The 21,232-nt window shown below is 40.1% G+C and overlaps 1 protein-coding gene across 1 annotated transcript; it reads right to left on the reverse strand.

The window, feature by feature from the left end:
• Positions 1 to 158: 158 nt before the first annotated feature.
• scarf2 (scavenger receptor class F, member 2) lies at positions 159 to 21,053 on the reverse strand. Its single transcript, XM_038703096.1, has 11 exons — positions 20,374 to 21,053; positions 17,989 to 18,044; positions 17,790 to 17,891; positions 16,657 to 17,176; positions 15,700 to 15,918; positions 15,344 to 15,472; positions 14,947 to 15,050; positions 11,289 to 11,403; positions 10,861 to 10,958; positions 5,062 to 5,217; positions 159 to 4,012 (listed from the first exon to the last, which is right to left on the reverse strand). The coding sequence occupies exons 1-11, from the start codon at positions 20,481 to 20,483 to the stop codon at positions 2,778 to 2,780; spliced, it is 2,844 nt and encodes a 947-aa protein (XP_038559024.1). The 5' UTR covers positions 20,484 to 21,053; the 3' UTR covers positions 159 to 2,777.
• Positions 21,054 to 21,232: the final 179 nt, after the last annotated feature.

A 21,232-nucleotide genomic window follows, 5' to 3' on the forward strand; every position in this document is an offset into this window, starting at 1 on the left:
TCCCTTTTGACCTTTGTTGTTCTAGTTGATTGTACACTGGAAAAAGACAAAAGATGCCAAGGAGAGGTCAAATCCCCATGATAACGAGGGTTCTCAAAGAATCACTATATGATGACTGTCATTGTTAATCGATTAAATGAAGACTTATTTTTAAGTTCTGGTTTGACTAAAGCTACATGTATTGCTTTTTTATTCCAAAGAAGTAAATGAGGAAACACCAATTTAATGGCCATACACAAATGCAAATCAAAGATGGTAAAAACAAACCACAAAAGACAAAATATACCTTACAGTTGGTAATGTTTTGCAGCTTTTCAGGCCCTTCTTTACAAAAATGCACTGTAAGCCTATAAAAACAGGCAGGGCCAGTCAGATAAAAATTGCCACTTCATAATTACACAATGCTATGGTTTTAAGTATATGAAATTGTTTCAACAGTGGTATCATAGTAGTATTGTACAATCCTTTCTGTATGAGTTATTTTTTTATGGGAGACAATAATAACAATTGGGGGGAGAAGGTTACATGTTTCCTGTGCAGCTATTAATGCCATATAATTACACTCTGCGTCATGCAGTTAAGTGTTACACAAACAATAACATCAACAGAGAACAATTACAAAGCCAATGTAAACTTTACAGGAGTAAAGTAATCATACTGTAGTTTTGCTTCGGAGCCAAAAATAAGCAACATACAAAAAAAGCAAATAAAACATGAAAGCCAGTTCATTGACACCAAGGAAAACTACAAAGGTCATATAAGCACAGCTTACAAAGATAATAAAAAGTACACAATGTATACAAGTAGAAAATGTTGAAATAATAACCAGAGAAATGTGTTGTACCTTGATAAAAAATACATAAAACCAAGACAATTTTTCAAATTAGCTGTGAATGAAGATATTCTTCAGCTCAAAACATACCATGTTAACCATGGCATGTTAACTTGCTGCATGCATACCTATCATCCTTTGTACATAGCTCTTATTTTGAGTGCTACTTTCAAAAAAGCTATCCACCAATAACTGGAATTAAAAGATTTTTCCTCTTGACAAGCTGAATTCGTCCAGTTTTAGTATACCACCCCACCACCTTTTTTGGTTTACTTATTTCATGATCAACACTTGAAAAAGTTGGAAACAACATTTAGGCAAACAAAGCTTCTTTTGCTTAAACTGATCCACAGTCGAGGCACATTTTAACACTTGAGGCACGGTACCATCTAGCCTTACAATCTTACCTTAAAACAATGAAATTAAAGCACAGTATTACTTCAGCATGAATCTACTAGCTTAAAATAATATGATACTTAAGGGACAAAACATCTTTAACAGTTTTTTTCACACAATACCCCAATGGCATAAACAAATTCAGAAATGAGAATAGGCGATGGCGATATTGACCTAGTTTCTCAACTAAACCAAAAGAGCACATGGCAGTCTCTTTCTGTAGTCTCATCTGGGGAAAATGATACTAATATTTATTACTTTAACGGAACTATCTATTGCATCTGATCTACATGGAGGATTTGTCCTGCAGTATGTTTTCTTAAATACAGCAAAGGGAAACTGCAGATGTTAATGTATTACAGAGAAAGTGAGTGAGTTTAAAGTGATTTATAAGCATGACATAAGTGAGGACATGGCATAGCTTAGGATTTTATTTTTGGTTTAGTGGTTAAGCTGACTGAATAAAATGTACAGTAAGAACACATTCTGGTGATTTGGTGTTAACAGAAGTATGAAAAAGGTTTAAAACAGCCCTTTTTGCAGAAAGATCAAAGCTCTTGTTTGGGTTTCAACAAACCGTGTCTGACATAGTTGGACAAAAGAGAGCAAAAATGTTTAATCCAAAAATGTAACATTTCTGTAGAGAATAGCTTTGAAACCAAAGCTAAAGCTCAGTCAGGAATTGAAGGTGACTCATGAGCACAGAAGACAATTCAGTCTTCATTGTAGCATAACTTGTGTACTTTGGGGGTATTGAATTTAGCTGATTAAAGAGAAGTAATCCTAATAACATAGTAAATCAACCTGGAAGTTTCTCTGGTAGCAAAATAGAGAAGGAACATAAAAAGGTGCTTTCTCTGCTAAAGACAACGTTCTCCAACAAGTCACACTGAAACTTTTAAATGTGACTCTTAATTGATAATAATTAAGTAGACCCTTATCTGCAAAGAACAGCTTTGACATCAAGAATGAGGATTATTTCTAATTTAGGGTGACTTAAGGTAGAACTGTTTTTGTGCATGTTGGTCCAAAACAAAACAAAACAAAAAATAGCTTGCAATCCTTAGAGGATCTAATTTTCTTGTTATTTTCAGTACCTTCAGTACCCGTGGAGAGTGTCCATAAAAATAGCTATTTTTTCGATACCTGCATATCAAATTACAGTTACTCAATCTCAAATGTAATCCATATATAAATATAGTGGTGGACATACTGCAGAGGAATAGAGATGAATGAACTGTGGATTATGAGTGTGCAGCACTGTTTTCAGTGTCCAGCTGATCCACAGGTTGTGGTGTGAGATTGATACATAGTTGTTACACAAAAAAGGATTCTTGAAATGAAATACAATGGTGTATAGAGGTCATTATAATACAACTCACCAATACGATTCAACTGCGCACTCAATTTAAAGGCCTTTCTCACTGTTGACTGGTCCTGGAGTCACAACATACTCACACAGAAAAAATATAAAATTCCTCTTTGGACAAATCCATTTTAGTCTCTTTGATATCCATCACAAACTTTGGCCATTTGTCTTTAAAAACATTTATTTCACTAACTGGGGTGGCATAATCGCTGTCTTTTGCTGGGGTATTTTACTTTCCGATGTATCCAAAGTACCCTCCTTGCCTTTCTTCCTGGGTGGCTTTTTTATCGGAGTCTTCTTTGGTGTAGAATCCAACATTGGATCCCCTGCCCTAGAGCCGTTCAAGTCCTGCTTCTCCGGGCTCTTGGCTTCAGGGGTCCCAAGGTCGGTGGTGACCGGTGCCACCATCTTCTGGAGGCTGCTTGAGGTGGGCAACAGGGGCTTGGTGGAGCCCTGCTGATTCAATCCACTGGAGGGGGTCCTCTTGGCTTTCTGTGGAGGTGTTGGCTTCTCTCTGTTTCCCTTGGGTGTGGAGAGACCATTGGTCTTCGTCAGACCTGTTCCCTCATTCCTGTTGATGCTTTGGGTTTTCTCCTTGAGCTGAGCAGCCAGGAGTGTGGCAGCCTCAGAGTTCATATGCGGGTGAATAACCTTGGGGCTCTTGGGTGGCTCCTTGGGGGTCTCCTTTGGACTGTCAGCACTCTTCTTCTCAGATGAGGAGCTGTGGAAGTTACTTATCTTCTTGAGGGCATTCTGAACCACACCATTGATATGCTCCATGTGACTGGGACTGCTGTGCTCGTCCCCAGACTTCTTACCTCGCAGAGGTTTGTGTTTGCTGGGCGAACCATTGATGTCTGCCCCCTTTCCCTCTTTCTTCTGTTGCTCACGGCTCTTCTCCTTCATTTTCTGCCGTTCCTCACTCTTGGCTGAGCCATCACTGGAGCTCCTCTTCTTCTCCTTTGGCACTGCAAGCACCTTCATTCCCCCCTGTCCCTGCTGCTCTGACTGGGGAGAGCCTGTAGTATTTCCATGTATCCATGATACTTTGGGCTTAGTAGACGGGTCTGGTGGGCGAGGTTTGGGCTTGCCAGGTGAAGGTGGTGGCTTTCCATTGCGCTTAGCCTCTGGTGTAGGGGTGCTATCCCCATCCTTGCCGCTGATATCGTCCTCCTTGGAGTGCTTGGATAGGCGGGCAATGCGGGCGTAGAGGGCCGCAGTAGTGGACTCAGAGCCACTGGTGGAGCCTTCACTGTCAGAGGACTTGAGAAGGGGCTGTTCGCTGCCATCTGGCTTTGTGACACTGGTGTCTTTCAGGGAGGTGTACTCCCCTGCATCCTCTTCATTAGGGATAGCTTCTGACCTCTCTGCTGCCGGGCTGAGACTGTGTTTCTCTTTGCTTTCGTTCACAGATTCTGTGGATCATTGAAAGACAGTATTAGTCAAGGATTATCTATCTTATATTCAAAATTAAAGAAGATTTTACTTTAATATTTTCCTGTAATTACCACTTGTGGCCACTGTGGGTGCTGTATGAGAGTGCTGTATATTAATTTAAAAAAAGTACAATGTTTAATTTTGTGTTTTGTTTTTTCTCAGTGTGGAGGATGGAGGGTTGTATGCTATGTCGTAAAGCCCTTTGGGGCAACTAAGTTACTTGTGATTTTGAGTATATAAATGAAATTTACTTTACAATAAAAGTCTATTTAAAATTTAGTGTAAACATACACATACTAAATATCTTTTAAATCTGTAACATCTTGTCATTATAAGGAGACGTTCTTTTCTTCCCACCAGAGAAGAACTAATAAACATGTCATTTAAAGATATCTGTACCACTTTATTCTCTAATTTGTATACACATACTTGAGAGTGGAGCAGCACCAAAGCAACAGATCCTATCGGTGGAACTCTAATTCAAAACCCTTTCATGATGTTTACAGTGATTATTCTGTGCTCAAGGCTCAAAATCAATTGTTTCAAAGCCCTTGAACCATTTATGTGGAGAATGAGAACTAAACCACAACTACTGAGGAAGCACTAAAAATCCACCAATCACAGAACACACAAAAAAAAAAAAATTCCCCCAAAACAAAGCGTGACTTGGACTGTCAGACTTCAAGAATAGAAACTGATAGAATTGGGTGTTTTCCACCAAACTTCAAGGAGTTAGTCACTGTTTGGATTTGTGTCATGTGTGGACTTGACCATTCCATTTCCTGTTCATACTTTCCTTGTTCTTGACGGAAAACCTGGACCTAGTATGATAAAGACACCATCTCCCTAATTAGATTTACAGAAGTGGGTGAGTCACTGAATGGTCACACTGGGGATCTTAACTTCTTCAGAAACACATACAAGCAATGTATGTGAAAAGGCTCCTGTGCATGCCAAAGACAAATTATGGATTTATGCATGTCATTCCAGATAACTAAACTGTTTATTTATCCTTATGATGACTCACCTTCATGGGGCACACAGTAAACTGGCCCCTCGTCTCCGCTCTCAAAGGAAGAGAAAGACTCCTGGGACGACCAGGAGGAGGGGGAAGGCTGCTCGGCCACTGAAGGGGGCTCGATGAAGCTGCAGTTGAAGGTGTTCTCTGGGTCATGGTGGGCCACTGAGAACAGAAAACAAACGCAGAAGCCAAAAGGTCAGCCAGAGGGTATTGTACTGTGTTACAAGAACAACAGTCTGTTCCCACTCACTCTCACAACTGCTGCAGTTGTAGAAAGTGTTGGATTATGAGGAGAAATTCTCTGAATTTGACAAAAGATGTGTATTGGATTAGACTCACATACCCTACCTTTAAGTGCGTCAGTGGAAAACTGTGTTTTATTGTTATTTTTGCATGTGAATTTGTTAAGAAAGGTTTTGACATTATTGAAAGATGTGAATGATGAATGATGAAGTGAATGATGATATTTTTTACATATATTACAGCTGCTCAGTATTTGATTAGATTTTGATGGAATTTTATTCCTAGCAGGTTAAAAGGAAACAGCATACAAGACCAAAATCAACCCAAGACTATCGGCATTGTACTTAGTAGGACAGCAGCTCCTTGTTGACAAAAACTGCCTGTGCTGTTGTAAGGGGAAGCAAGAGATACAGTCACCCTTTTAAAATATTACCGCATAAAGCTATAATGTGTAGATAGTAATGTACTAACTCATTTTTTCATTTATAAATGAATAAACAATTGAGTAGTATATTAGCTATTATATATTGTTATTTTCTCAATCTACGAGATGCTAAAGTATCCACTCTAATTCAATTAACCAAATGATAATGAAAATAAAACAAAAAGGCTTAAAATATATATAATTTTCTTTAAAGCAATGGCTCAGTATTTTGGGAAATATGCATCTCTTTCTGAGAGTGAGATGAGAAGATTAATACCAATCTCAACTTATTAAGTATGAAGCCAATAAAGACATACTTAACCTAGCTTAGTATAAACAAGTAGAAGCAGGCAGTCTGCTCACCAGCCAGCCTGTACACAATAAGAATATTGCCCAAAATGTGAACTATTCCTTTACAATTCATGGAGCTGTAATAAATGAGAATCTGTCATTACAACAGCATGGTACAGTATAATATCTGATATACTAATTAAGTATTCATATCAGTATCATCTTCCACTGAATCCTCTCCCTCAGTTATATGTAGGTCGAGTCATGTTTCTCTCTGCCTCTCTTCCTCAATCTTCCTCTCCCTTCCTCCCCTTCAGACACTGTAGCATTCTGTTGACCCTCCAGTCTCAGGACAGCTGTGGTTTCTGAGGGATACTTGTGGTTGATCTTCCCATCTGGTACGAACAGTGCAGTTTTGGGCTAAACTGTACTGGGCGTTAACGCGACATGACCGACCACATCAGATGCTCTGTTTACATGCCCGATGACACATGGGTCCATCCGTTTGTTTAGACCTCAGATAAATCCCCCCGTGGAAAAAATCCCCTAATTGTAGCCAGGACCCTGGCCAGGAACAAATCCTAGCTCTTTAGCTGTTTGTTGTATGACTGTAACTAAAAAGATGAACTACTTAAAGAGATCTAAGACTGGATCCTTGCAGACTTGGTGACTTAGTAGAAGCACTATCAGATGAAAAACTGCATTTACTTTGTATTTCGTCTGTAATATCAGGGTATGGGAAGCCTATGTCACTCAGCTTTGTTTAAAGTCTTACTGCATCTCCCCTTGTTAGTATCTGATATGCACGCACTTTTATCTTTTTAGAGGTTCCTCTCACCATGTAAACTAAACTTGTTGGGTTTATTTTTCATCATAAACCTGCCTGATGTTTATTGTCTTACTTCCCGTGTCCATCCATCTGCCTCACACCATGTGACTTTCTGTTGTGCCTTTCTTGCTTTCAACTGCTTTCAACATTTTCTCAAACAACAACCAGATTTTGTCATGGTCAGATCTGAAGTGGGTCATAGAGGGTGTGTGTCTGTGCCATATAAATGTTTTGTGTGTTTGTACAAAGCAATTTTCAAGGATCCTGATTTGTTTTTTTTCTTTGAGGCTGCTGAGTTGTATCCAGTTTTCCAAATTATATATTTTAACTGTATGATGCTATGTGAGTTAGAAGATCTGTTTTAAATTCTTGCTGACATGCTAAGAAATAAGATTCATTACGTTAATCTTTATTGCTACACTGATCTAAAACCATTGTTCCTTAACAAGATTTTCTTACATTTATCTAAAACAAGTTATTATTCCTCTGAACTACAAGTTTGGGTTTGCGTAGTCTAATGTGTTTGTGTCACTCATATGGTGGATAATGTCAACACAGGTGCAACATGTCTACAATAAGAAGGCACAGATGTGTGTAAAAGGGGGAAAAAAGACCAAGAATAACAAGAGTTTCAAGAGGGGACTTCCATCCAAGGGCACCCATTTATGTGATTATTTAAAGATATCCTGTTTACCAGAATAATACAAACCTGCTCTGTATATGTGCAGCTAATGTTGGACTTTTGTGGATTCAAAAATGACTTAAAAATCTAACATGGTACTACTTTTCTGATTGGATTAACTGTAAAAAAATAAATCAGCTTTGTGTGGATGTGGTAGATTAATAACAATATATACTGTATACAGAACCCAGCAAAATATTTATCCAGAAGTTTCACAAAACATAATTTGCCCAAATCCAATGAAAGGAATACATAAATGAACAAGACAGGGTCTGTCTTCTCACTTCTGCCCCTGTGCAGGGTCCTTACTCTGCAGCAGCAGGCAGATTGGCAGATACTCTTGACTGACTGTGGAATGTATTACAGCTAACCCATGCAAAGACTTCAGTTAAGTTCGTCAACAGGCTAACACATGGGTATTTTGCGACATTACTTGTATGCAGTGATGAACAACTGCTGCCCTTGAAAGCTGCTCCCTCCAGACTGTGGGTCTAGTGGGGCAGACTGTTCTGCAGACTGGACGCCACTGTGATCCCTCCCAACATGAAGGCCAACACACAACAGGGCATTATTGACACATCCCAGCTGCAGAGCTCCACCACCACAGTTGCTCAGTGGGGGGATGCATTACCAGACCTGAGGCAGAGGTACTCCAAAGGCTAGAGAGCTGGGCTGGAATAAGAAGGTTGCCGGTTCAAATGCCTGGTCCAGCTGTGGAAATTATCATTTGCCAATAATACAAAAAAACAATATGTTAAATAGCCTGTGTCAGGGTTACAGAGTCTAAAACAAATACAGTACACTGACCGACATCCAACATGGCCAGCTTGGAGCCTAATAACCAAGTGTAACACAAATGTAATAGATGCAAGTTTGTTCTCACTAAAACAGCCATTTTCCCCTTTGTTTCATCGTAATTAATGCGCTTAAGAGTGACTTCAGGGTGTGAGAAAGTTTTCCTCAGGCAGCTCAAACTGCAGGAATGTGAGGTTGAAACATTTGCACTCTGAGCCAACTTTCCCAGGATAAATAAAGATGAAAAAAGCAGGTGGCGCTGCTCTCAGCCCTCACCCATGGGGAAGCATTTGGACACAGAGGATGCAAGGAATGCCTGACAGACGTGTATCTGTAGGGTGTGGAGTAAATCTGCTTAGAATGGAATGCCAAACTACAAACAAATAGCCTTACTTTTGCCAAGAGGAGAATATGTGACACTGTGTTCATGTAGCTATTTCTCTGAGGCTAACCATGCTAACAGAGGAGTTTATGTTGTCTTCATTTCCTGCTAACCCCCTGTTCCTTTCTAATCTGTTGCTGCTGACCCTGGTGTGGATAAATCACAGTTCTGACACGGATTGGGCTAAATTTGACCACTTCCAGAGGGCCCCCTCTGGAATGTGTGTGTGCAGGACTGCGTAGCCCCAAAAGCCCTAAATGTTGGCAGACCACGCGTCTGTAGCCCAAGAAAAGGCAGAGTGGCAGCAATTTGGATAGGACACACCAGGACGGACAAGAGAGACACATAATAGTTAAATCGTCTTTTGACTGGGTATTGAGGTCTGTTCTTGAATTTGATTGGTGATGGTAGTCTTATTTGTTATCTAAAAATGTTGAAGTCTTGACTAACAGCCTAAAAATAGATTATTGTTTTTTTGCTTGCAGTGTGAACACATCACAGTATCTTATCATAAAAATGTGGAATTGATTATTTGTTTGAAAAGGCATTTGACTAACATGATGTCCACAAACTATGATGACAAACTTGTGTGTCACAGGGTTGCATTTTGACCAAGGCATAATAGAGACAGATTATTGCTTAAAAATTAAGCTGGTTAACTGAGGAGACACATGTTGCTCAGACATGGAAAAAAAGGTGTTTTACCTACTTCCACAGCACACTGACTACAGTGGAGTCCTTTTAAATAATTAAATTACAGTGTTTTGTAATGATGAAGCAAATAGCTGAGGCAAAGTTTGAAATCTGCTGTGCAAGACTTTGAATATACATGTACTGTGTATATACTGTATATATATTTACACACACACATATATATTCAACCAATCAATCATTTAATCAGTGAACATCGGATTAGAGAATAGATTCCCATCACAAGTTGCCAGAGCCCAAACCCATGGCGTGTTTTGTCAGACCAGCAAGCCAAAGATTCAATTTACAATGAAACATTTCCTGGTCCCATCTTGTCAAATGTGCTGCTTTTGCTTTTAACAATATATTGATTAAGAAAATTGTTGTGCATTAACTTTCTGTCAGTGGACTAATGTACCAGTTGCTTTAATACTACTACAAATGCCACCCCTACATAAACATTATTAATCTGCTACTTCAATTAGTAATTAAAACCACTTGCACAAATAGGCTTCTATATACAGTAGGTATGTACAGTAAGAAGAATATTTCCATATCTTTAAAAAGTATTGCTATTCTCATATGCTGTACATGGCAATACATTTACCATGTAACTGTACTCAATGAAGAATATCTCTTGGAGGAATTCAGATAATTGTATTTTTAAACCATTAAAACTGTTTTTGAACGCTGAACAAAAACAGACGTGTGGTGGGGTTTAAAGATCAGCATATCTCCTCTGTCTACTAAAAAAAAACGCCTGGGGTCACAGACAGATCTGTCACAGACCATGAGACCTCTGCATGGAGCAGCAGAGCTGCAGCGTCCACCCAAACAGTGCAGCCTTTGATAGCGCGTCACTCAGCACCACCAGGGCCCCCTGACAACCACTGGCCTTCTTTTAATAACACAACCTTCTCCTCAGCCCAAGACAAATTTTCTTGAGGAAGAAGACGATGGAAACGAGTAAAGAAAAAGGGAAGAAAAAAGCTCCAGTTTAGGGTTGTAATAATATGAACACATGGCATTTGAAGGTGCCAAGAATAATAAGGGGCTCTAAAACCAGTGCATTCCTTTCAAATGAAACCCCACACTCGCCTGGCAGCCACCATACACTTTTCAACCCTATTCATCATCTAAGAGGCAGACTAAGGTACCACTGAAAGAAAATGTCCACTCTGACTGCCATTCGTTGCTGTCATTCTCTCTGCTGTGTGTGTGTTAAGCTGAAGACATTTAAAAGCACTGAAAGTGAAACCATAGTTTTCATATTCTGCAACACCTCCATTGTATGTCAAAAGCTGAATATCATTACAGTACATTCAATTATGCATTGGCTATTAATGCAGCTAAGAGAGATGCAAGTTTAGCAGATCGTGTTGTACAAGCACCAGAGAGGATGATTACATAAAATACAGCAGCTTCTGGCAGCACTGCGGTAGGATATGAGACAGAGTTTTGGGGCTTACCAACTACTTTGGGCAGTTTCTGTCGCCTCAGTGGAATACGGGGAAGTTTAGTGCTGATTCGGCTGAATCGTCCACACAGGATCCGCTTGGCTTTTTTGCTGTTGGTAGAGTTGTCTTGGTTAGGATTGAAAAGGGATGACGCTATGGAAATCCAAATGAATCATTCAAAAGAGGCATATTAAACCTGGCCCCGTGCCTCTTTTGCGGGCTCACGGGCTGCTCACATTGCTACGCACACTGTAATGTCAATATATAAAAGTACTTAAAATACAATTTATATGCATTTACCGATTCAACAACCTGGTATATGGGAGAGACAGTAAAAAGAAAATATGTTCCTCTATTTTCATAACCAGGGCAAGCTTCCGACTAGGAACTCGAGCCCCCATCATGGACCACGGAGGTGACGACACCTATCTGTCACTCACTTGTGGTCGTCTTTGTGTCGACAGAGGCAGCAGCAGCACAGCAGTGAGAGAAGGACAATCAGTAAAAAGGAGACCAGGGTTCCAGCCGCAATCACACCCATCCGCTGGTTGGGCTCTGAAAGACAAGATGCAGGGAAATCTGGGTGTGCCACATTGGTGCAGCAAAACTGAATGCCAGTTTCAACAAATTACTAGAGACCTTTAGCTAAGTATTAAAATTTAGTGTAAATTTAAGTACATTAAAATGACTTGAGAAGAGGGTTTTATAATCTTTATTAATGTGATGGCTAGCTTTGTAACAATAATATTAAAAGATGGTGTTGCCTCAACAATTGATTTGTAACAGCTGCTTGACATGAAACATCTCTAAAGTAATGAGATTGCAGGCTGAAATTTACGACATATTCACTATTAATCCCATCTCTCCCAAGACATGGGATCTCTTACCCTTACATTGTGGATTCCCTGCAAGCACCCCCTCTTTACTACACACCCCTCTGTAGGGGGTAAAATGAATGAAGCCCGATGGAAAAATATGAAATGAATGCAACACTAAAGACCCAAAAGGGCACTGGAAACTGGCTCTTTATTTTTCAACCAGTGGCAATGTGTTTGCATAAAACGTGTTCAAAAAATGTGCAGAAATTGAAGCTGAGGATGCTGTGGCCCTGTTTTATACCCTTCTCCCCCTCTACACTCTTGCACATGTCACTTTGCCTTTACCAACTTAATTTATGTATCTGTATCTGTGTTCTTTAAGGGGCCCCTGGTTCTTTCTTGGACTGTCCATATTTACCGCCCAACTTAGGTCGCTAATCACCCACTTCATTCATTTTAACTGTGCCACTGACACACTCCGTGTCAGGACCCTCAAGAGCATCTTCCTCTGTGCGTGACACTTATGTCATTACCCCTACACTTGAAATCCTCCTTTTGCGGCCCTCGGCATGGTCTTACTTAACCTTAGACTCCCTGTCAGCGGGGGAGAGGGAGTTCCTTTGGGCTTCCCTTTACTACAGGGTCTCTGCCCGGCCACAGCAACCTCTGCCCAATTTGTTATGTTTCAATATAGTAAACATATTTTATGAATATACTAACATAATTATATGAATATGCTGACTACATATAGCATGCAAATATATGTTTGTCTAATAAAGAATATGTATTGGTTACTTATGATATGCAAAACATGTTGAACACCAGCTCAATATAAAGGCCTCAATCATGATCTCAACTTTTAACTATGAATATACTGTACAACTACTTTATATTGGTAACACCATATTTATAAAACCTTGCTTCCACACCTCACCATAAGTCATCAAGGATTTATAAGTACCCCTCCCTCTTCAAGTGGGATAAATCCTAAATATAAAAAGTGCTGTATTGCATAAGTATGGACAGCATTTAGTGACTGTAAGGACAAATGACACCAGAAGAGAAGCAAACCATCAGTTAAGGGGTAAGCAGCGGCGGCCCTCCTGTTTTTACACTGTCACATAAGGCTGAGATGAATTGGTGGGCAGTCTGGGTGTGACATGTTGTCTTTGCTCTGTCCTCACAGCTTGGTAAAGAATGGAAAATGGTTTGGGAGTAGGTTAAGATAAAAGTGACAAGGTCTTATGATATCACTGGGCAACCTATCATGACCATGGCTAAAATGCCCATGCTACTTTTATGTCCTATAAAATTCTCCTTGCCTGACTCCAATCAACTCCCCTTCCAAGCAGTCCACTTTTTCCTCTACTCTCCCTCCCTGTCCCCCTTCCAAGTTCTCTTATATTTTATCCACCCCCTTTTTATTTCTTCCTGCCTTCCTCTCTCTCTCTCTTTTTCTCTCTTTCTCTTTCACTTCCTCTCTCTCTCTCTGGCTGGACAGGAACACAGCCAACAAACGCAGCCATAAAAAGGACACCCGTCTGAGTCTGGAAACTCTATCAAGGCCTCACTACGTTAACTCTCCCACTACACACAGTGACCGGAATATCAGTGTTTGTTGGTACTTAGTGTGTACAGCGAACTATTTAATTTAATCCACAGACAGCACTAGTGGCATCAGACCCCATCCCAGCTAGGCTTCTTAAAGAAGATTTCCCCTTAGTTAGCACTTCTTCACTAGACATGATCAATCTGTCTTTAAAGTAGCTGTAATTAAACCACTTCTTAAAAAGCCCACTCTTGATCCAGGGGGTTTGGGCAACTATAGACCTATATCCAATCCTCCCTTTCTCTCTAAGATCCTTGAGAAAGCAGATGCCTGTGGCTTTCTACACAACAGTAGTTTCTTATTTGAGGATCTTCAGTCAGGATTTAGAGTGCATCATAGTACGGAAACAGCTCTGATGAAAATTACAAATGACCTTCTAACTGCATAAGACAAAGGTCTTGTCTCTTTACTTGTCTTGTTAGATCTTGCATTTGATACCACTGACAATCACATCCTGTTACAGAGACATTTAATTGGCATAAAGGAACCACTTTAAGCTGGTTTAAGTCATGTTAATCTGATCAGCCTCAGTTTGTACATTAACGATGAATCCTTCATGCACGCCAAAGTTAGTCACAGAGTTCCACAAGGCCACAAGACCAATTGTATTAAACTTATATATGCTTCCTTTAGGCAATATTATTAGGAAACACTCCATACATTTTAATTTTATGCAGATGGTACCCAATTATATCTATCAATCAAGTCAGATGAAACCAATCAGTTGGCTAAACTTTACGCATGCCATAAGGACATAAAAACCTGGATGATGTGCAATTTTATGATATTATAGTACTTGGCCTCAAACACCTCCAAGATGAATTATCGTAAGATATAGTTACTTTAAATGGCATCACCCTGGTCGCCTCCACCACCATAGCGAGTTATCTTTGCTCAGGATATGATCTTTAAATCTCACATGAAACCAACTTCAAGGACTGCCTTATTTTCACCTAAGTAACATTTCAAAAATCAAGCACATCCTGTCTCAAAATGATGCATAAAAACTAGTCCCAGCATTTGTTACTCCTAGGCAGTATTATTGTTATTCCATATTATCAGGCTGCCCCAAAAAATCTCTCTTGTTGATCCAGAATGCTGGGGACAGTATCAAAAAGAACTAGGAAAAGAGCACAAGAGCTTTTCTGCACTGGCTCCCTGTAAAATCCAAAATAGAATTTAAAATCCTTCTCCACACCTATAAAGCCTTTAATAGTCATATATTTAGGTGCTCATAGTACATTATTCCACCACTGGAACACTGCACCGCCAGAGTCCAGTGTCTGGATCTGTGGTTGTGGGCAGCCTGCTGCCCCCATGTTCCTGCTCAACACCTGCTGCTACAATGTTTTGTATCTTATTATTATAGTCATATTTTATTATTAATAATTTTTTTATCATTACAGCTACCATTAAATTTTTTTACATCTCTATGTGGAACTTGCATTGTGCTACTGTCTTCCACCCCCTCGATCTTTGACTAACTCTTTGTGTTAATAATTCTTTCTGTATGTGTAGTACGAGTAAGTAGTAAACATTTTATTTTGTCTCTGAAAAGGTACATTACTGAGAAATACGCTAGTTTCAGACTGCAGCTGTTCACATAAAACCCATTAAAAACACCATAACCACAAAGCATGTGGTTGAAATTAAAAAAGGAGATTTTCTTACGGAGATAGCAAGTACCAGACACAGGATCACAGTTCTTGTCATTGCAAGAGCAGGTTTGGTTGCAGTTCACTCCAAACTGGCCAGGTTGACAGGTTATATTGCAGCTAGAGTAAAGAGAAGATACAAAAACAACATCTGTTTAATGTTCATTCCAAGTGACAATGGATAAATGGGATCAGTTCTTTCTTCCAGGCAAAATTTTTCCTTTGATGAAAGTTTGTAGGAATTTCATTTTTCTATCTTCATCGGTATCTGTAAAAATTTGCCTCAAAAGCTTGCTCATTCCATTCTCAAGATATAAAAGTGTGTGACAAAAGTAGTATGAAAGCCTGTGTACTATAAAGCTGCCTAGGGCATCAACATGAGGTTTTTGGGAATGAGGTGTCTTATGACTTACTAGGTGCCATAAAACCCCGGGTCACACAGGCACTCTCCGGTGACAACATGACAGATGCCATTAAAACAGTGACTGCAGTTGTTCACACAGTTCTCGCCATATGTGCCATTGGGGCAAAGCACCTCACACCTATCACACACAAAAGGAATGCCATGATTACAGTCATTTTCAAGATTAGCAGTATGAGTCATAGATATTATCACAGTGTGGAAAATGGTATTAGAGTAGCTACTAGTTAAAGGCACTGCCATTATGTTTTTGACTTTGAAAATGATAAAGCTCTACAGGAAAAAAATTCTGACTGAACAACAAAATATGAACAATGCATGTTTCGTTTACTCAGTGTGTTTTCTTACCTGTCCCCGATCCAGCCAGGGTTACAGTAAGAGCACTTCCCATGAATGGGGTCGCAGTGGTGACCGTCTTTGCAGGTGGGACACACTTCCTGGCAGTTTTCGCCAAAAAAGCCTTCGAAGCAGAGCTGGTCACACCGTGTCCCATTCCAGCCTCTGTCGCAGGTGATGCAGCGCCCCTCTGTCACCTTACAAGGCTGCTGGCCCTTGCAGTGCCCACACCTGTGGTCAGGAAAACAGAAAAAAATAGCTGTCATTTATCTTTACACATAAAAAAAGCCTCCATCTGATTTTAATATAGTAGGCCTAAAACTGTTTAAGGATCTGAAACATGATAAAGTAAAAGGAATAAAAAAGGAATACGGCTCCCTTGGAATGTGTACCAGATGGAATCTGTTGTCCAAGTTGTAGTAAGCTGGTGGCAGCACACTATGGTTCATTTCAGCAATACAAGTAGAATCTCAAGGTATATAATGTAAAAGCTCTTTTTGTGTAGACAAAGATTATGATCAGTAAATATAGATGATAACAGAAATAACAAAGTCAATTTTTATTTTATTCCAACAAAGAATGGAATATGAGAGCACCCATCTTGGAAAACGCAAGAGAGGAGCAGTAATCAATGTTGAGAGAATGCTGAACTCTACCTGTGTTCTTTTTGGTCCATGCAAGTTAAAGCACTTAACCTGAATTGCTTTTACATGTCGGCCGATGATGATGGGATAATGTGAATACCAACTCCCAAATCTCACTTTATTATTGCTCTGTTAAATAACATGTTCAGATATTTTAAGGGTTATCAGCTGCAGCATATATTAAATCTTATTTCCTATCAAAACCACAAACCACACTATATTATGGATCAGACAAGGGAACTGAACATTAGGCATCTTTAAAACGGCATGTTTCCTGTAGTTTTGAAATGGCACATTTGCTCACTCTCAAGCTTTCCCCCCCTACCTGTTCCTGCAGTTTTGACCATAGAACCCGGCAGGACACGGCTCCCTGCAGAACTTCCCACGGTATCCTGGTGTGCAGGTACATGAGCCATCCGCCTGGTTGCACTTGCCGTGGACGCACTGGCAGTATCGTTCACACCGTGGGCCCCACAGCCTCTCCCGGCACTGGCAGCGTCCCGTGAACTGGTCGCAGGGTGAATTGTTACAGTTACATTGGATTGCACAGTTCCTCCCCGTCCAACCAGGATTGCACATACATCGCCCTGTCATAGCATCGCAGATGGAGTTGATGCTGCAGTAGCAGTTGTTGTTGCACTGGGGACCCCAGGCACCAGGGTGACATGTGCATTTGCCGGTCTCTTGGTCACACTTGCCCTTTTGGCATAAGCAAGGATTCTCGCAGTTAGGTCCCCAACGATTGTGGTTGCAGGTACACTCACCGGTCAAGTCATCGCACTGGCCATTGGGGTAGCAATTACATTTCCCCTTGCAGTCAGGGCCCCAGAACTGGGCAGGGCACTCTGTTAAAAGACAATCAGTAATCAGGAAATGGAAACAATTATTCTGAACTGTCTACAGTCTACAGCCATACTAGAGGTTGTGTGAGGCCATACAGTAGTAGCATACTCACAATGGCAATGCTAACATGCTGATGTTTTGAAGGTACAATGTTTACGATGGTCACCAACTCAAATAAAAAGTGTTGATTTAATAAGAGTGCTAGATGAACAGGGATCACCCAATATATCATAATTTATCCTGTGGGGAATATGAACATGTGTGCTAAATTTTATGGCAGTCCATTCAATAGTTGTCAAGACATTTCACTCAGAACCACAGATGCCAACCTGTTAGCAAAGGATAGGATAGGATTTATCCTATGGGCCCCATTAACATCAGTACAAAGTTTCATGCCAATCCCCTCAATAATTATTGAGATATATATCAGTCTGGAGCAAAGTTATGAACCAACTGAAATACCATTGCCATGCCACTAGCATAGCAAAAAACTTCAAAGAGAGCTAAAGTGTTCTTTTACAGGTGACATATGTTCTATTCATTTGACCTTTAAACACCATAGTCAAGAGGCAAAAGGTAGAAATACTGATAAAAAATGTAACAAAGAAATCTTACTAGTGTCACAGCTAGCTCCAAAGTATCCATGGCGACAGCGACATTCATTCGGCCTGACACACACCTCATTTTCCTTGCAAGTGAAGTTGCCTTCACAGAGAGCTTGGGTGAACAAGAATACGCCACATTATTCAACTGGCTTGCACAGCGAGCTATATGACATACACTGATAAATGTTAGCACTCTGTATGGTACATACGTGTCAGGCATTCATCCCCTAGCTGTCCCCATCCGCTGCAGCACACTCCTGATGATCTGGAAAACAAGTTATGAGATTCAGAATGAGAAGGGAATGATGAATAACCTAATCTTAAAGCAGTACAGTCAAACAAATGCATATCAAAAGCGGCAGAATCCACACCCAACTCATGCCTCTTTGATCTCACAGTTCTTAGTACTGCGGCTGATGCCAAATTCCAATGTATTCAGGGCATTGCACGTGATGCATATGCCAAGCACATGGTTGTATAATGATCTGAATAGGGGTTATTCCCATCTGGATACAGTACATAAACTCAAAAGACCTTAACCCCTGAATCAGCATAGTTTATCAGGTTTAGATTTCCCCTGATTTTGCGAAAATACTGAAGAAGGAAGGTAAATATTCAGAGATACTATTTTGCTGCCAAGTTTTACGCCTGTCAGGAAAACAAGGATGTGTCTGCTCTTCCTCCCACGTCTGTGACCTCATTGGGGCCCAAGCAACACGTTAGCGTCCTCAAAAGTGTTTATAGATGGCAGTTTTCTTTCGGTCAATGAGCAGTGGCTGCCAAAATTGGTGCGTGGTATTACAGGTCTAACCTCTGTATGCTTTCACTTGTTATTCAAGGTGTGATTTTTAAACAAGCATTTTACCATTTTTTGTGCATAATATGGTACTGGAGTCAACTTACTGGAACTGAGCTGCTTCCAATTTTCAAGCAATCCAGTCAGCATGTATGGAGTTCACCCTTGCTGATATTTTAGTACACAATCAGTCCATTTCAGCACTCAAGATGAAAGATTGCATTCACTGGTGTGTAAAATTCATTTGATGTTTAGAAGCATAGGAACACACCTGTTTGCCTTCCACTATTATATAAAGAATGTACCAACTACATTTGCCAAGGACTTCAATAGCTGCTCTTTCAGTCACTCAAAAACACATTTTTCTACATCAGTGCTGAAAGCATCGCATTCAAGTCAAAATAAAACACATAATGGGCATAATGGGAAAAACAAGTGAGTGGTGAGTGGAGAGTTCACTGTAATGCATGTTGAATACTGGAAGGAGGGCAACATGTCAAACTTGTAGAGCAGTAGAGGCCAGTACGATCACACTGAACACTTTGCAATGCACTAATAGGCATATATTATATAAAATAGGCTATATTTTGGGGGGAAATGACAATTTGTTGCCCACTGAATAAAAGAATGAGACGGCAGGACAAGTACAATACAAATACTGAAGAGCAGCTCTTGATTTCTTAAGGCTTTTCAGATAAGCTAATTTCAGTTTAGTTTAGTTGTCATTCTCATCCGTCCCAAAGTCTGGAAAGGACGTCAGTTTCTGTTACAGGACACATGAGATACTTCAACAATCTAGAAGCTCATGATTTCTTATCACACATCTTTTACAGCGTAGTGGAAAACGAACCCTGGATTGCATTTGCTGTTTGTTTCTTGCCTACCACAATTTCTAAATTCATAGACATCACTACAACAAGCTTGGATGCTGCAGTCAGCAATTGTGGACGTGGATGATTTTCTTTTACACTAGTAACCAGATATCCACAGGCTCAGCTATAATCCTAGAGGTCATCAAGAAATGCTTTTTGGATCCCTTAACATTTGGGATGGGGCTGTCTGGATATGTGGATACACAGTTATTCTATTGCATTTCATAGAGTTGATTCTCATTTTGAATTATCAACTTTCAACAAAGCTATGCTCCTTTACGTTTTAAAAACTTTTAAAAGTGCACTGTCAACCACAATGTGTTATTAAACGGTGCCACGAATGCTGTGAAGGTCAATGAGCAATGCCAGCGCCCCCTACAGAGCAATGAAATCACTGTTCCAGATGTAAGCCTACACATCTGTACAGCTGCTCTCTTCAAGGACTCCTCCTCCTGCTATGCAGAGGACTGGGAACACGTTATAGCCTATGTAGAAAGGAAAGAGGTCAATGTGAAATAATATATCTAATAAAACCGTGTTAATAAGAATCCCTGATATAAAAAGTAAAAAAAAACGTTTAAAGAATGAATTCAGTGGTTGATTTCATATAGTTAGCAGCGACTTTTCACTTTAGTGAGAACCGCTATTCGCGCATAAAGCCAACAATGCAAACGATGTCAATCTTATCAAGTTGTTGTTATCTTTTGCTCAGTTTTAATTAGTAATATTCTCCAAGCAAATGAAAAATACCAGAGGAATTAGATCACACTTGTGTTTTTAATGCAATTTCAACTCTGACGAGACTATTTTAAAGACGCAGTCCCGAAGCAAGGGAGAATGAATGTCACAAGGAAAACTTAAAAACAAGCTGGTTTGCATTAACAACCAGTGGAATAAATTATGTTATCTTCTGCGCTGATTCTTACCCAGGTGCTTTGCATACATTTCTGCCTTTAGGGTTGAGTTCTTGGCTGAAAGTGGAGCAAAAGAAGAGACAAGCCACCGCAACAACAGCTAAAGAGTTCTTCACTTCCATTGTACAAGCAACAGCATCCTTCTAGACGCCGTTTTTTCTCCGCATTTCCCTTTCTCCAGAATTGGCGAAGGATTTTCACTGGATTTCAAACACTTCGATTTGTTTTAGGCACATACTCCAGATGGATCTACATTATAAATATCAAATCCTGGTCGAAAAAGGTGATTAAAAAACTCTGGCCACCAACTCCATCGAGAAACTCGGCAGCGAAAAAGTAACCAGCGACTGAAATACCAAGCCAACAGTTGAAAAAGAAAAAAAGTCAGAAAACCAAAACTTGCAAATCACAGTATTCTTGATAAACGTTGTTCTCCTGCAGTGCGTCGAATATTCCATCAAAGTTTCTAAAAAAGGCCATCATTTACTGCTGATGTCCAGACCCGACTCATAATGACATAAAAACAACTTTTCCCCCAACATAATGCCCTCAACGCGTCTGGAAACATGTAGATTAATGATAATCTTGACAAAGGAGTACAGAAAATTAGCTGCCTTTCGCTTTTTACTCTCTGAGGAGAAGCACTAATCCATAACTGTTGTCCTCTCTTGCGCTCTCAGGAGTGGCAGGAGGGAAATTCCTGGTTTGTTACTCTATGTTTGGCTTTGTGCGCCATGCGTGCGCCACCAAATTTACATAGGCCTGTGAGCCTAGCCAGGATCTGTTTGAATGGCCTGGGCAAAAAAATAAAAAATAAATGAATAGTTTTCTGGCCTTATTTGTTTGTTTTTTTTTAAAAACACACAAATGA

This window comes from Micropterus salmoides, unplaced genomic scaffold (assembly GCF_014851395.1).
Source record: "Micropterus salmoides isolate LMB-PRFRI ecotype aquatic unplaced genomic scaffold, ASM1485139v1 Ms_hic_scaffold_7, whole genome shotgun sequence".
NCBI classification, from domain to species: domain Eukaryota; kingdom Metazoa; phylum Chordata; class Actinopteri; order Centrarchiformes; family Centrarchidae; genus Micropterus; species Micropterus salmoides.

What these genes read in the sequence shown, in the direction of transcription:
- scarf2 (XM_038703096.1), bottom strand. Translation starts at nt 20,483, where the DNA reads ATGGAAGTGAAGAACTCTTTAGCTGTTGTTGCGGTGGCTTGTCTCTTC. An exon ending in GGTCAAAACTGCAGGAACAG is followed by an intron (nt 15,919 to 16,656) that starts GTAGGGGGGGAA and finishes TCCTGACCACAG; the next exon opens with GTGTGGGCACTGCAAGGGCC. An exon ending in GTCTGGTACTTGCTATCTCC is followed by an intron (nt 11,404 to 14,946) that starts GTAAGAAAATCT and finishes CTTGTCTTTCAG; the next exon opens with AGCCCAACCAGCGGATGGGT.